Source organism: Vombatus ursinus, unplaced genomic scaffold (assembly GCF_900497805.2).
Source record: "Vombatus ursinus unplaced genomic scaffold, bare-nosed wombat genome assembly UNPS02014832.1, whole genome shotgun sequence".
Lineage (NCBI taxonomy): Eukaryota > Metazoa > Chordata > Mammalia > Diprotodontia > Vombatidae > Vombatus > Vombatus ursinus.
In genome coordinates this window covers 43,075,809-43,092,054 of record NW_020954610.1, presented here as the reverse complement: position 1 = coordinate 43,092,054, position 16,246 = coordinate 43,075,809, and the positions used below count along the sequence as shown (strand labels likewise).

The window sequence follows — 16,246 nt, the reverse complement described above, 5'->3', positions numbered from 1 at the left end:
AAGTATGAGTATCTCCAGATTAGGAAAAATAAAAGCTTCAAACTTAAGGAATCTCTATTAGAAGCTTCAACCAAAAAGAAAGGAAGAATATAGAACAACAGGGCATATGTATATATGCATATAATATATGCATATCAGGATTCTTTTTTATTTATAGTAACAGAAGGGGGGAAAAGCAGACTTTGGAGAGAGAGAGGCAGTTTCCAAGAGTAAAGGGAGAGAAATTTCCTGAGAAAATAATCTGAAGTCCCTGAATCTTGTCAGCAGATTCAGGGGCCCACCTTTCCACCAGGGCAGTCACAAAAAAAAATTAAATTAAATTAAAAAAGCCACAATTATCTAGCTTGAAAAAAAATATCATGAAAGCAGAAAAGTTAGATTAGTAAAAGAAAAAAAAGAAATGTGGAACTTAGAAAATGGAAAAAAAGCACCTATAAGAAGTGGAGCTTAGAATCAGGTGTAAAGAACACATGAGAAGAGGGTTATGGGTAAAGGAAATTAGCAGGAGGCAAAAGAAATAAAGTTTTATATTAAAAAAAAATCTACTGCACAGGAAGAATTTTAACTGTTGATAAACCCTCATTTACATAACTAATATGCCAAAATAATGGCATGGAAAAACTAGGAGAGGGTGACAGAATTGTCCAAATATTCACAGGCAACCTCTTGGAGCATTGAGCTCTCCATTACTAGAGGTGTTCAAATAGAGACTTTAACGAACACTTTTCAGAACTATTGTAAAGTGGGTCCCTGCCTGAAGGCCCCTCCAAACTCTATGACTCTGGTATATAAAGGACATTTCTAAACACCTGTCTAAAGTTGGAAAAAAATATTCTGCAATTAAGTATGTGAAAGCCAGTATTATCAGAACTAATGCTTCTTTAAATTAAAGACAAGGGATAGCAAGCTCATTTCTGCAGACTAAGAACTTTCATTGAGTCAATTGTCTTAAGACATAATATGTAAGAATAAATACTCGGAGTATTTTCTCTGATCTCTTTAGGTCCTTTATAGACTATACAAATATCCATTGAAGGAAATGGGGATAGTTAGCCTGAAGAGGCAAAAACTTAGAGCAGATATGATAGTTGTCTTCTAGGATTTGAAGAGGTTATCGTGGGGAAGACGAATCAGATTTATTCTGTCTGAAGCTAAAATGAAGAACTATGCTTGATTTCTAAGGAAAACCTTCCTAAAAATTAAAGCTATCCAAAAATGCCTTAGGAGGTAGTGGGTTCCCCCACATTGGAGGTCTTCAAGTGGAAGCTGGATGACTTGTTGTCAGGAATGTAGAAGAAATTCTTGCTCAGGTAGAGATTGTACCAGATGGCCTCTGGTGTCCTTTCTAGGTCTTAGATGCTGTGATTCTGTGAAAATAATACTTGGAGCTTTGCTTTTTGGTTCCTAATTCCATTTTAAACTGGTCACAAGTTCTACAAACAGTAGGGTTTAATCTTTTTTCACACAGCAGTCTGGTGGAAAGGTAACACCCTATCATGGTTTACACCATGCCAAAAGGTACCCAGACCATCCACTTATAATGTCCGCTGACGGTGATTTATGACTTCAAGGTGGAAGTAACCACTTTCTCCTATTTGGAGGCTCTGCACATTAATGAAGATATGTAAAGATTCTACTGAAGATTTTTTTTGTTTATCGTTCATTTTCAGAGAAAATTGTAATAAAGGATGCCATTTGCTTTCCCAAAAGCCAGTTGTCTTCGTTGATTCTACAGAGAATTTATGATGCTAAATTTGTACCAGTACAATCATCCCCGCAGCAACAAGCCAAGGTCATAAGTGGAAGATTAACATTATTGTAGGATCAAGCAGAAGAACCTAAGCCAGGAGTGGGGAACCACCACATGTGGCCTCAAGGCCACAGGTCCACCACTCCTGACTAAGCTGTGTAAGAAATAAGAGTCCTTATTCAAAACTGAAATAAAAATATCTCATAATTAGTCCCAAAATGTATTTTTTTATTTCTCCTTGGGGAAAAAGAAGTATTATTTTATTCCAGTAATAATCCTTCCAATTGAAAAACAGATTTCACTCCACTAAAAAAAAAAAGCCCTTAGTAACTTTTCTTTAAAATATTTGTGTATGTGTGTGCATTTTATACACTCACACACACATATACATACATATATATGTATATACATGTTGGTTAGGTAAATATTCTACTATTATGTTTTTCTAAATTTTCTATCAGATGATCAAAATTCCATTCAAGTGAGTTTTGGAATAATCAAAAATTCACTGAAAAAAAAAAGCACTACTCCACAAAAACACCATATGTCAAAATTCTGTTTACAGTTTAGAAAAGAATTTTGACAATCATATTGCAAACTCAACCTAATAGTTTGTAAAAATCAAGTTCTGACATTTCTGATTTATATTTACTATCATTAATAATAAAGGTAACTAAGAATTTAGATGCTCTTTTGATGATGCATTGGACAGAAATGACTCTAACCTGATACTCAGAAGTGTTGACAGTAGAAAACAACTTTATTTTTTTTTTATCAGAAAACCAAACAGCTATGACTCACAAGTCGGAATGAATGAGAATATAAACTCTTACCTTGTGCATTTGGTGCATTCCTTCCTGTGGAAAATCAGTGGGCCCCATTGTTGGCATTGAATGTGGAACACTGGGTGGTCCAGGACTTGGTCCCATCATGCTGTGCACTGAACCTGGAGATGGCCCTGGACCTGGACTGGGTCCAAGAATTGGTCCAGGGGAGGGTCCTGGACCTGGTGAAGGCCCAGGGTGGGGCATTGCACCAGGATCTGTTGGCGTGGACATCTATTCTTTCTCTTCTAGTCAACTGAGCAGTACTAATTTGGACAAAGAGAAAGAAAAAAAAAAAGACATTTAATACATGCAATTAGGATTCAAGGAGTATGACTAGTAGTAAGGATTATATTTGATAATGCTGAAATAGTCTTGTCCTTTTAACAAACATTTCACAAAACTGACTTATCTGTGCCAGATAGTTCAAAAAATGGTATATCCATCTGTCTTAGTCTTTTATAAAGACTACTGCTGAAAAATATATATAAATGATGTCTAGAAAGTTATGAATCATCTAAGATATAGAAAATACTCCCTAGGAAAAAAAATCAAATTTAACACTTCAGCAGAAAACTAAAGAGATGATAAATTGTTATTATTTATTAGTACAGTCCTCAGAAGCTTCTACTTTCCTCATCAGCCTTTGGGCACAAGAGTCATTTACTTAAAAAAAAAATTACACAGGCAATTCCCCCTTTAGTCTATGGGCAGAGAATCATTAAAACTAAACAGGTCTTAGCCATTACAACTTATGACCATAAACAGACAATATCAAACTAAAATCCATTTTCATAAGAATATGGAAATTTTAAAATGTTACTAAAAGTTCCAGAATGAAACTTTTCCAGAAGAGAAATGGAGGGAGGGAGAAGATTAGCCCAATATTATAGTTAGAGTTACAAATATAGAAATATTAGCCTAATCACAGGTGTCTCAATTTGCCCTTTACCAGATCTGAGGAAGAATAAAAGGGTAGCTGAGAGGTGTTTATGCGGATGACAAATGACTGAAGGGCTCATTCATTGTTTTTCATTTGGTTGGTGGGGGTGGTGGTGGTAGGGGGGGCTGTTTTCAGTTAAAACAAGGGAACAAGGAAACAGCCTTACAACCATTCACTAGACTCGGGCCCTACATATGATAGGCCTTTGCCATCAGTGTCAACCAAGAGCTCCCACTTTCCTGCTTTGATATAATGCAGTAGGAGCTGTATCCTCTGGCCCATGTTGTGATCTGCCTCAGGCTAGTGAATGCTTTTTGTCAGTTTAGTAAATAAACTGCCTTGGATGTAGTCCAAGTTGAACTTGCCTTATACTGAGTTGACTCTATATATAGACATCATAATAACATCTTGGAGACATGCACTGGGATACACTGGGCCTATTCTCCACAGATTTATCACAAAATACCACTTTAAAGAAGGGCAAAAGGAATATCCCAGATTATATAATCTGTAACCATACCTATTAACTGACAAACCTAGGAGTAGATTCCTAAATTGCTGTCTTCTACACCAGGGTTTCTTCCGCTAATCACAATGGAGTAAAGAGAAGCAAAAGTAGTACTGCTGCCTGCTCTGGGATACTGTTTTGTTTCCCACTAAGCCATGGAGGACATTTTGAGGGTGACATATTTGACTGGAGTTATTTTGACTTTTGAAAATGACAACCAGAAAGTGTCTGAAATATGCCAATATAATGCATTCTTAGCAAAAATGTTATTTTGTTTTAAATAGAGAAATGAATGTAGGGCACTTGACAAATAAACTGAATGAAAGAGGGATATCAAAAGCCAAAAAGGTTGGAAGGAAGGGGTAATAAAAGACTGCTTTGGAATGAGTAGAAGTGGGAAATCACCAGAAGGGGTTTTGTTGCTAGAAAATGGGATTGATAAAACAACTGAAGTGGTTTCTAAAACAACAGGAGAGCCTAGAGAGTGAATTATAGCTCTGAAATCACTAGAGAGCCAACTCTTACTATTTATTCTATGTGATTAACAAAACAAACGGAAGTAACTTCTTTTGTAACCCCCCCCCCCCCCCGCCCCTCCTCTCTCTCACACACAAACACAAATACACTTTTCCAGTCAGCATTTTTAATTTAGAAGGCTGACGTCAATGGAGTGGTATTATAAGTTATACTATTCTTTCATGGATATCAGTAAACTAATATGCCACTTTACGTTTTAAATGAATGAAAGGAAAATTTATTTCCTGTGATAGTTTACCTAGAAGTCTGTTTCAGTAGATGTTACTAGTATAATCCAATAAGTCTGAAAAATAGAGCTACAAACACTTGTTTCATAAGCCAAATATTTCTGCTTTTTATAGGTGCTTTTTAAAAAACATTTTACTATGTCCCCCCCCCATAACACTTTATGCTTATTGTAACACTTCCATTTCGGAGTCTTCAAAGATTTTATAAATATTAATATAGGGTGTAGTTTAAAAAAACACTCATGACGATTTTTATGGGACCAACTACTAAAAACTTAAGAGGAAAACTTCTTAGAAGGCAAATCAAGAATTATGAACATATAAATGGATCCTAAAGATTGAAACATATCATACAGGATAATTTTTAAGGCCAAAAGCATTGGAGATTGCTACTAAAATAAAATTATTCTAAGACAGATAGATAGATAGATAGATAGTTCTTTCTTGGAGCACATGGACATTTTAAAAACTTCAATTAACCCTCAGACCATCTCTGAAGAAGCCCATTTTCCTGAGTGATAAGCAGGACTCTATCTCATCATTGGCATAGTAGAAAAAGTATTGGATTTGAAGACAAAAGACTTGAGTTAGAATTCCAGTTATGTCACTTGACTAGCTATGTGATTCTGGACAAGTTGTTTGCCTCCTCTCCCTACCTCAGTATCCTCCTCTGTAAATGTAAATCTGTAAAATGTAGATCTATATAAAATGCCTTTCTTGCTTTAATGTGACGCTAAACAAGGCCATTCTACTTTAATTACTTTTCAACCACCTTTAAAGAGGAAAATGAGTGAAATAAATTATTAACCACACTCTAGACAGATAAACTCAAGTATAGGTTAAAAGGGCATCAAAGACTGAAACCTAGCATGAGTTCACTCCTCTAAGCAATGACTCAATTCCCTTACACAGCTTTTCAGTTATCTTTGAGACAATGTATCTACAAAACTAGATGATTCAGAAGATGTTAATCAATACAGAGCTTTTTTACTCTCTCGGCTAAAAACACCCTTCCCCTCCTCCCCAGTTCATTTTGTTTTCTATTTAGTTGTCTATATAGTTTATTAGTAATTCTTCCAGTAAGTTAAGCGTCATCTCAAAATCTGTCTCTCTTTTTCTCTGTCTCTGTCTCTCTCTCACACACAAACACCTATAAAATACTAATCTTATTATTGTAGCAAAGGAAAAAAGAGGATAAGGAGTGTGTGGAACAAAAAAATGGTTTGGCATATCTATCAAAAATACTTTTTGTATTTGTCTGCCTATGCTGAACTTAAATTGGTACTGTTCAAGCTGTATCTCTGTGTAAAAGACTTATTCACTAGATACTATGATTTGTCCCATTCCACATTACAATATATTTAGTATGTAAAGGTAAAGTTTTCTAATAATCTTATTAATGTTCTATAAACACAAATACTCATCTTTTCCTAATTCATATCTCTTTTCATGTGGAAAAGTTCACAAACTTTTTAAAAACACAACATACCTAAAGAATTTTGAATTATTAATTTCTTCAGAGTAACATATGAGACCATGAGTCATTGCTGTCCCTTTTAATAGTGAATTGGGATGCTATCTATACCTGAATGAGAGGTGGTAATATGACTTCTCTGAGGTTGTGCTAACCCATACAAAAAATAACAACAAACCACCTAAAGGGCTAATTGGGGCAACTAGATGGTGCAGGGGAGAGAGTACCAAGCCTGGAGTCAGGAAGACTCATCTTCCTTCCTGGGCTCAGACGCTTACTAGTTGGGTGACCCTGGGTAAGTCACTTAACCCTGCTGCCCTCTGTTTCCTCATCTGAAAAAATGAGCTGGAGAAGGAAATGTCAAATCTGTCCGATATTTCTGCCATGAAAATCCCAAATGGGGTAATGAAGAAGTCAGACACAACTGAACAAGAAAGGGGCCAATTAGCTCCCACATCTTCTAGCACTATCTCAAAATGAACCTTGCCAGAAACCAAGATTTATCTTCTTGGCGATGCCTGCAATACAATCCAGGCTCTCCCAATGTAAGGATCTCTTGAGAACCAACTGAGAAGCCAGAAAAAAAAAAAAGGAAAAAAAAAGGCAGTTTGAAAGGAGGCCTTTAAAAGAGGACCCTGAATGCTAGAAAAGGAAGCACTCAAACAAGGCACACTTCAGTAGAGTGCCCCTCTATCACAAGACTCATGCCCCCTCGATGGATCTTAGGGAATGCTTACTTTTCAAGTCATATGAGCATACTAACATTCTAAGATTGGATCAGCCGATTTGTAGTAATTTGTAATTTGTAGAAAGTACAACAAATAGCTCCACAGAAGAGCATCTTCAAATGTAGTATCTTAAGCACTAATTACCTGAATTCAAACTTGCCCTTTAGAAATTATGTTAAGGCTTCTTCCTGGGACATATTCATTTAAAACTGACTTTGATCACTTAAAAAAGTTGAGTGATATCAGTTACATCTCTGTTTAGCAAGAAGCTTACAAGTATACATTAAAGCTATGGAAGTGATTTCAGAAAATAAAGCTTTTCCTCCCAATGGGATATTAATTGCTGAAGTTGTAAAATTCTATTATTCTATGCAAAATGAACTTATGAAATAGAAAGGACATGTATTACTTCTATGTCTTCTACTGATAACTAAAAATCAAGACCTTTAAGCTAATTTCTATTAACCATTAAATCTTATCAATGTTAATGGAGCAAGTCCTAATTACTTTCATACTTAGACTACTACTCAGGCCTCCTAACTGGTATTTCTGCCCCCCAGGAATTCTTCCCCCACCCATCTATTCCCCCACACAACTCCCAGGCACCTATCCTGTAAATGGCTTCTAGGGTAATCAAATCAAATGCTATCTTTTGTGTCACTGATGTCACTATACTGCCAGAAAACCAGCAATGGTATTTGGAGCTCAAAGTTTTAAGAATGAATGTTAAAAATTGTTTTTGCATGTAGCTGGGAAAAAATAAAATATTAAATAAGAAAATTTAAAAAAGATGGATCCTCAATCATGATCAGGTAAATGACAAACTTCTTAGCCAGTCATTTCCCCATTAATGTCTTTCTCTAGGCTCCTCATTATGGCATGGAGGTGACTCTGGATTTTCAATGGCTATGCCAGCAGAGTTCGAACCTTTCAGATTCTACCATGCTCCTAAGACTGAAAATATAGACCCCGTAGTAGCTATCAGCAGAATGAACCTACCTCAGTTCCAAGGGGTCCATCACCCCCAGATAAATGGGGGGATGGGCCAAAGCAACTGATGATGAACCATTGATAAAGGAATAGAGGGATTCTTATCTGCATTGGTAGATAAATTCTTCATACCTATGATCAAATATTTTTTTGAAGTATAGAAGTAAACCGAGTATCAAAGGTTACAATCTAATCTAATCCAACCTCACCTGCCCCTCATCAGTAACTAAAGCCTTTTGCTCCAATCAGACTGGCCTACTCATTGATCTCTGCACATATCTTACTCAATCTTGCCTCCTCATCTTTTCTCTTGCTGATCACCCAGTGTGTAATGTCATCTCCTGATCCACTCCTATCCGTCAAGGTCCATTTCAAGGTCTACCTACTCCATAAACCTTTCTCAGACTCATGCCAGAACACAGTAAACTTTCCACCTTCTGAATTACTTATTGCTTATACTATCCAATTGTCACTCAGTAAGTCAATAAACATTTATTAAGTGCCTACTATATGCCACAAACTGTACTGAGCTCTGGGGATACAAAAAAAAAAGGCAAAAGATAGCCCCGGTTCTCAAGGAGCTCACAATCTAAACCCTTACACCAGGGCAATAGCCTTGTTCTCTCTTTTCATGCATGTGTGTATATCTTTTCTTCTCAGATAGACTGCCTCCTCTTTATGGACAGGGTCTGTGAAATGGAAGTCTTAATCCCACAATACCCAGCATAGCACTATATCCTCAAAATCAATTTTGTTGATTACTTTAACAGTATATAGAATCATGATGAATCATATTCAGTTGATATTAAGGAAAATAAAAAAATGAAATAATAGATGAATTTATGGTGAACAACTTATGTTTAAATAATTTGCTTTAAAAAGTTAAATGATTATATCACATATAGAAAATGCTGCATTTCATATCAATTGATCAACAAGTAATTATTAAGTGCTTTATGTACCAGGAATTATACTAGGCACAGAAACAATGAATGAAACAACCCCTATTAGTGAAGAGCTTACATGAATACTGGCTAAGACAGCAATACTAAGAATATAATGTGGGGTCCCATGAAACTTCTCAATTTTTAAGAATGATAAATAAAGTGGACTATAAATATGATATAAATGGAGACTACCCTAAAAAGTGTTTACAGAACATAGTTTTGAATACTAGTTGATCACAGTCAGAATTGATCAATATCTCCATGTTGAGAATTCACATTCATCACAAGTAAGAGAATATAATCTAGATGTAAACAGATGCAGAGGTTCATTTAGAAATGCCCTACACATTATTGTTACAGTACAAACCAAAATATTGCCATTCCTCCTAGAAGTTAGAAGAAAAAAGTTATTAGCTTAAAAACAATAAATTAGTAAAACTGTTCTTGAATTAGAAAATAACCTATTTAAAAAAAAACTTCATAGTTAGTAAGACTTTCATTTCTCTGAGCTTGGTTAGTTCCATTTGCCAACTTGTACAAGGACCAGCCCATTTTCAAAGAGATCAGTTGTCATAATAGCATGTTAGTATCTGCACTGATAGTACACAGTGGCTGTTTCAATTTGATATTAAGTTGGGTATTTTATACATGATATTTCAAAGAATGTAATTAAAACTGCCCTCATTTTACTCCCTCAAAGTAAAGACATGAAAAAGATACAAAAGAAAATTATGAGATACTTTGTTAGTGTGAGGCAAAAAGGGGTCAAGGGGTGGGGAGTCTACCCCGATTAACACATTTTTGGCATATACATTAAAGTTAATGAAAAATTACAATCCACATTAAGCCTACATTGTATTACTAATGTATCATAAAATATAAAAAGTCCATATATCACTTATTTCAAAATCTTATTCAATAAGTCTCATATGACATTTTGTCACAAATTCCAAGTTACAGTATGAATTAAGGAGCTTTTATATGCCAATCTAGCCAAGCCAGCACCCTTGCTCCCTCTTTTCTTCACTGCTACCCTGTTACTCTCAGTGTTATCTGATTTCCTTGCTACTGAAATGAACTGGTTGACAAATATCTTTATATCTTCATCTTAAAAACTTTTATTGTTTAAAAGCTTCCCATAATGTACCTTGAGCTCTTTAGAGGATAAGGCAATATATTAATATGGGAAACAAATAATAAACATATAATAGAAGTAAAACAGCTGTGAAGTTTTCAAATATCTACCAACATGGCTACATTTAACTTGATGGTAAGTATCTTAGGTGAATGCATTTGCTATTATTATTCATTACCTAGCAGACCCAATACCTCAACTGCACTACTTAGGTAAATAAATGAACAAAAACTCTCTAAGGAAAAACACAAAAATACACTAGGCCTTTCCAGATAGAGTACTAAATTAACTTACCACTAAGGCTGCATTTGGAACACATTAGTGCTAAACTATAAGTACCATCTGTACTTTCCACTCAACTATATAAAGAGTACAGATTTTTAGTAACATACATGGCTTTACTAACTAGCAAGAGATTAAATTTCTATGACAAACTTTTCCAAAGAAAAGTTGTTCTGTCCTTTTTTGGTCAAAATCACTCCATTTGCAAAACATAACCCATATTTAATGGAAAAGGAGTAGAAAGATCAATTTAGTAATGAAGTTCTGAAAAGAAAAAAGAGAAGACAGAAGTCTACAAAATAAAGCTCTTCCCCTTGGGGGAAGAATCTTCTCTCCCCAGGGAAGGAGGAAAACAACTGCTGAGAGAAAATGTGACTTTCATGCATAGTAAAGCTTCTAAGACCATTCATTTTTAAACATCTAATTGTCCCTGACTCTTTTAAAAATGATTTTTTATCAGGCATACCTATTCAAAACTACTAGTGGTTAAATCAGGTCTCCAACTCCACAACTGTCTCTCCCTGTAGTTGCTTGTGCTGGGAAGTAATTTTAACAGCATATTTGTGATAATTCAACCATTTTCACAGCAACATATCAAGATGTCATAAACAGTGATTTATTCTTTCTCCAGAATATCAATAAGCCACTGCCGTGGAAGGGTATAAGAAGGTAAGAGCTCATATACACACAAATATCTTCTAAAACAACTGAAAGAACCTACACATACAAGACAGTATCAGTTTTATAGCCTAAGTTTTCTGTTTTTATGGTCTTGTTCCAGTGGGCAAGGCCTTAGAAGTTAATATATTGACATTATAATAGATTCAGAATGATAACAATCTAACAATCTAGGAACATGAAATGTGAATGGCAATATTATCTACACTTTCTGATGTCAAATGTAAAACCAATAAAAAGTTCTAAATCAATAGCTAAAAAATTTGTTATTATTTTCTGTTTTATTCCCCTTCCAGAATATATTAATCACAATTCCTGAAATAACAATCTAAACTGCTCACTGGAGCAGTTTTTTTCTTGTCAATCTTGAGCCTCAGGTGTTGGTCAAAGTATTTTACAGACTAGACAAGAAATGCTCACAGACCATTTTAGAAATGAACAAAAGGAGATCTAAGGCTGCTTTGAACACTCTGGTGGTACATATTTTCTATGAAACACCACAGTGATGCTGGTCTTGAAGCTGGGACATAACTCAGGAGAGAAATACTGCATTTAATGAAGCATTCAAGGCTCACCTCTGCCAGCCTCTCCTGTGTTGCATGATACACTTAACTCAGACTTTATTTTAAATGTTCATTATCACTATGGTCTTTCTGCCTGATGTCTCTGACAAGGTAGATGGGTTCTATGATCTAATAGGTCCTTTTCATTCTCTCACAATTCTCATAAAGTATTACTTGGACATAAAAACTGTCTTTAAAACCCTTTGAGTAGGGCCCTTTTGAGTGACAAAGAAGCTAAAAGGAAGAAAGTCAGGGAGGAATAATAGAGCAATTAGGTTCCCAAAGAGAAAGCGTGCCTCAATTTGCATGACAATGCTCCAAGTCACACAAACAAAACTGCCACACCTCTTAACATATAACCTAGTAGACTAGAAGGTAGCTTGGAAATCTAACCCAGACACTCAGCTGACAAGACACAAGGGATTAGTTGCCCCAACTAGCATGGAAATATTTTTGAAAGGATATTCAGCAAATATAGTAGGCACTTAATAAAAGTTTGTTAAATTTGCTGAACTGAAATTGCATAGCTGTCAACATTTTCAGATCAATGGCCATTGCCCAAGAAACTGTTTACTCTTTCTGTTAGGATAGGTAGCCCTTGCCACAACTGACTGGTTGGTTCTCACAGGCAAACATCAAATCACCAAAACAAGTCTTTTGAAACGGGAATCTTTAAGGATTTAACTTTGCAATTGGTAAATAAAGCTCCAAGGTCTAACTTAAGGCAGTCACTGAAGAAACAAATCTCCTTCCTTTATATTTTTCGACATTTCTTTTATTTGCCCACTGGTTTTTCGTTTTAGAGTACAAGCCAATTAATAAGGTAACTTGGGACATCAATGCCTTAGGTACATAAAATAAAGACCTAGGCCATTTAGCAAGAAGAAAGAAAAGCAAAATCACTTCAAAACTCTGCTAAAAAAGTTATATAAACAAAGGAGAGAGGAACGACACGGCACGAGTTTTGTACCCATTTGCTATTAAAGTTACATAACATACGGTACCCACATTCTAAAAGGAAAAGAGCTCCACACAGTACTGTACTGTATCTCCTCCTCCACCCTGGTAGCTGCTCAGAAAAATCAAAACGCTTGGAAGACAAAGTGGGCAACTTTAAATATTTATTTTATTCCTAGAGTAAATCCTGCGAGAGTTTCAGGCGTATTTAGGCCCGAAGTTTGAATCTACAACAGCCCTGGGGCAAAGTAAACCCATAAATGTACAAACGCCAGGACAGAATGACAAGCAGCCGCAGCAATCGCATTGAGCAGAGCCATATTTTCTTCCCCTTTCCCTCTTGTTGGAAAGTTTTCCACCTAATCGATCCGACCAGAAGCAAGCCCATTTTCTTGTCTTACTTTTCAAGGGGGGGGACGAATGGGGGGGCGGGGGAGGAGAGGAGAAGGAGAAGGGCGAGGAGGTGGAGAACAACCTCTCCCAACCTCGGAAACATTTGGCGCAGGCAGGCAGGCGGGAGGACTGACTGACGGACTAACACACAGACGGACAGACAGACCCCTTACCTGGAGGGAGGAGCAGAGCACAAAGCGAAGCTGACGTGCCTGGGTGCTAGGCGGTGGTTATTATTGGAGCCAGCCGGGCCGGCGAAGAGCATATTTCCCGAAGCGCTAGGCCTGTCTCTCCCCAGCTTCTTCTTCCTCTTCCCTCCCTCTCATCATGTCATACCGATCAAACATGTCTCTGTGTGTGTATGTGTGTTTCGCCGCTGTGACTTCCTGATTCTCCGTTGATTTCACACACATACACACACACACACCACCACCACCACCACCACCAACACCACCAACACCAAACCTCGCCTCTTCCTCTCCAGGCACAGGCTGGGGAGGGAGGAAGAGGAGGAGGAGAAGGAGAAGGAGGAGAGAGGAGGAGGGAGGCTGCTTTCCTCCTGCTGCTCCTGACTCGCGCGCACACATACACGCACACACACAACGCACGCGCGCATACACACACACACACACACACACACACACACACACACACACACACAAGCCAACCTAGAGCAAACTGTAATACTAGCTGCAAACCCCCCGGGCCCTCCGCCACTCTCTCCCTCCCCCTCCACCTTAGTTATCTACCCTGCCAAACTTTTCTGCCTTAGACCTCTCCAACTTCCCTCCCGGGGTCTGGATGAGGCAGACCCCCTCCCCACCCAAAGCAAAAGGGGCAAGTTCCGTGTCGCCCCCATCACTGCCTTCCGACCACTAAAAAACAAATGAAAACAGAAGGACCTAGGTCTTCACCATTTCATCTAGGTACTTGCACACTGGCTACAGCTAAGAAAAAGCTGGGGGAAAGACGCAAGAGGCGATTTCCCCCGCGTTTACCGGAAATAAACGAAGTCTTTGGGCCGGGAAGCGTTCAATGCACGGGGCGATCCATTTATCTTCCAGATGAAGTCAGGCACACACAGATGCGCTGGATGCAAGGCACCGGGCATGCCCGAATGTCCGGCCCCGCGGTTCTGCACTCGGGAGGTGGCGGCGGCGGCTGCCCGGGGAGAGGACGGGGCCAAGTCAGGGACGAGCTGGACAGGCTATTTGGGGAAGTGAATCGCGACACCTTTGCAGTTCGCGTGACTGTGTTTTGCAAGGCAACCAGAAGGAGGAGAGGAGCTCTGGGCTCTGGGGGGCGGGAGGGGGGGAGGAGGAGGGGAAGGGAGGGGGCAGAATCCAAACCAGATTTGATCAGAACCAAACAAAACTAAAAAGACAAGGAACGAGAAGAGGCATCGGTGGTCAGGAGACTCTGGACCCTCGCCTACCAGACAGCAGTCGCCCCCCCGCCCTCCACCTCTAAATCTTGCACTTGCGTGCATCTGTATGTGTGTGTGTGTGTGTGTGTGTGTGTGTGTGTGACAGAGACAGAGAGAGAGAGACAGAGACAGAGACAGAGGCAGAGAGACAGAGAGACAGAGACAGAGAGACAGAGAGAGAGAGTGTGTGCGTGCATGTGTATGTGTGTAGTGTTAGTGACAGTCTGACAGGGAGATTATCCGGATCATGGCCTCCTTGGCTCGGCTGGTTAATGCAGCCGCTGCTACTGCAGCAACCACTCACTCTTAACAAGCTTCATTTCTTCCCTTCTCACTCACTTGATTTCCCCATCCCATCCGCACCCCCGCCGCTGACCCTGAAAGGGATAGCTCGCGGCACCCTCAGCTCCCACTGCCCTAGAAAAAATGGGAGGGGGGCAATCAGATCTCCTCCTTCTCCTTCTACTAGTCCTACTCCTCCTCCTCGTTCTCCTTGTCTTCCTCCTCCTCCTCCTCCTCCTCCTCCTTCTCCTTTTCCTTCTCCTCTTCCTCTTCTTCTCCCCACCTCCACTCGCCCAGCGGCTGAGCCCGGGCCGGACACACTCAACTTCAACATTCAACACTCGGTGGCAGCGGCAGCGGCGGCGGCGGCAGCCCGATCACCCAGGCTGTAGCTGCCGCCGCCCCATGCATGCCCCCTCCAGACACATGCACCAAACCAATTCCCAGTTGCTCCTGCCAGGCAGGCACTGAGGTGGGCACTCATTGGTGCACAGAGAAGACAGGGGGAAGGAGAGCACCGGGTGCGATTCTCCTGCAACCCTCGGTTCAACCCTTTCTCCCCTCCCAAAACCACTACCACCAGCAGCAGCAGCACCACTACCACCATACAAGTCCACGGGTCTGTCACTGTAGGAGGAAAGGGGGGGAAAGGTAAAGGCACTCGAGTCAACATACCCGCCAGGTTCCTGCCGCCGCTGTTTGCTTCTGCCGCCGACGTCGCTTCCCACCTCCGCAGCCACGGCGGAGCTGAGCCTCGGTTTCCCCGACTGTTGCTGCTTTCGATCTATTTCTGTCCCCGCCGCTGCCCGAGCTCTTGAAACAAGTCCCTGGGAGAAAGCAGCCACCGCTACCGGTGCTCTATGACAAGCTTTTGATTTTGCTCTCTCCTCCCCCTCCAACTGTTACTATGATGATTTCTTATTATGAACTGTCGCGTTTCCATCCTCCCTCCTTCTTTCTCCTCCTCTCCCCTTCCTCTCCGAGGTTTTTAATGGTGGGGAGGAATGCAACCTTGCCTATCTATGTGCGTTGTAGTGTGTGTGTGTGTGTGTGTGTTTGTTTTGCAACCTTGAGTTGGCTGCGCATCGGTGACTTGGTAGCCAGGTACAGGATTGTGTGTCTGGTTTTTGTTCTTGTCCCCATTAAGTAGTCATGATTACTGTTATTATTAGAACCCAATTCTCTTGGAAACTTTCCCTCCTCCCCTCTTCTACAACCACCCAGGGGCTGTGTTGTCTGTTCCTTATTCACCTGAGACTGGTGAAGAACGTTGTTGTTTTGTTTGTTTGGCTGCTCCCTCGCTTCTTCGCTTGTTTTGGTCTCTGTGCATGTACAATCAATAATAATTATGATAATAATGAATAAATTCTGGTGAAGGCTGAGTGTGCACAGGAGGTGGTTGGGCGACAGCAGCTGCTGCAGGAGCAGGGGTGGGGGTGGGGTGGGGAGAAGGGAGTTGTAAGTTATATTTACCTTGCTTGCGAAGAGTATGCTGGATAGATCTTCTCCCTCTCTGAGTCACCCAGAGTACAGAAACAGAGCTAGAGAGAGGACTAGATTATGAATATGACTTCATTGATGACAGCCTTCCCCTCCTCTTCC

The 16,246-nt window shown here is 39.6% G+C and overlaps 1 protein-coding gene across 5 annotated transcripts in view; it reads right to left on the bottom strand.

Annotated features, from left to right (window-relative positions):
- Positions 1–16,218, bottom strand: part of SMARCA2 (SWI/SNF related, matrix associated, actin dependent regulator of chromatin, subfamily a, member 2) — a 216,091-nt gene extending 199,873 nt beyond the window's left edge. The window contains exons 1-4 of one of the 5 annotated variants that reach the window (XM_027839554.1): positions 16,118–16,218; positions 15,896–15,966; positions 15,320–15,471; positions 2,584–2,840 (exon numbers count right to left, since the gene is read on the bottom strand). In XM_027839554.1, the coding sequence (XP_027695355.1) occupies positions 2,584–2,808 (225 nt within the window). In that variant the 5' untranslated portion in view covers positions 2,809–2,840; positions 15,320–15,471; positions 15,896–15,966; positions 16,118–16,218. Of the gene's footprint in view, positions 1–2,583; positions 2,841–13,109; positions 13,499–13,934; positions 14,138–15,319; positions 15,472–15,895; positions 15,967–16,117 lie in introns of those variants that run through there. The other 4 variants (XM_027839553.1, XM_027839555.1, XM_027839552.1 and 1 more) reach the window with 4 other exon arrangements.
- Between the last annotated feature and the right edge of the window lie 28 nt (positions 16,219–16,246).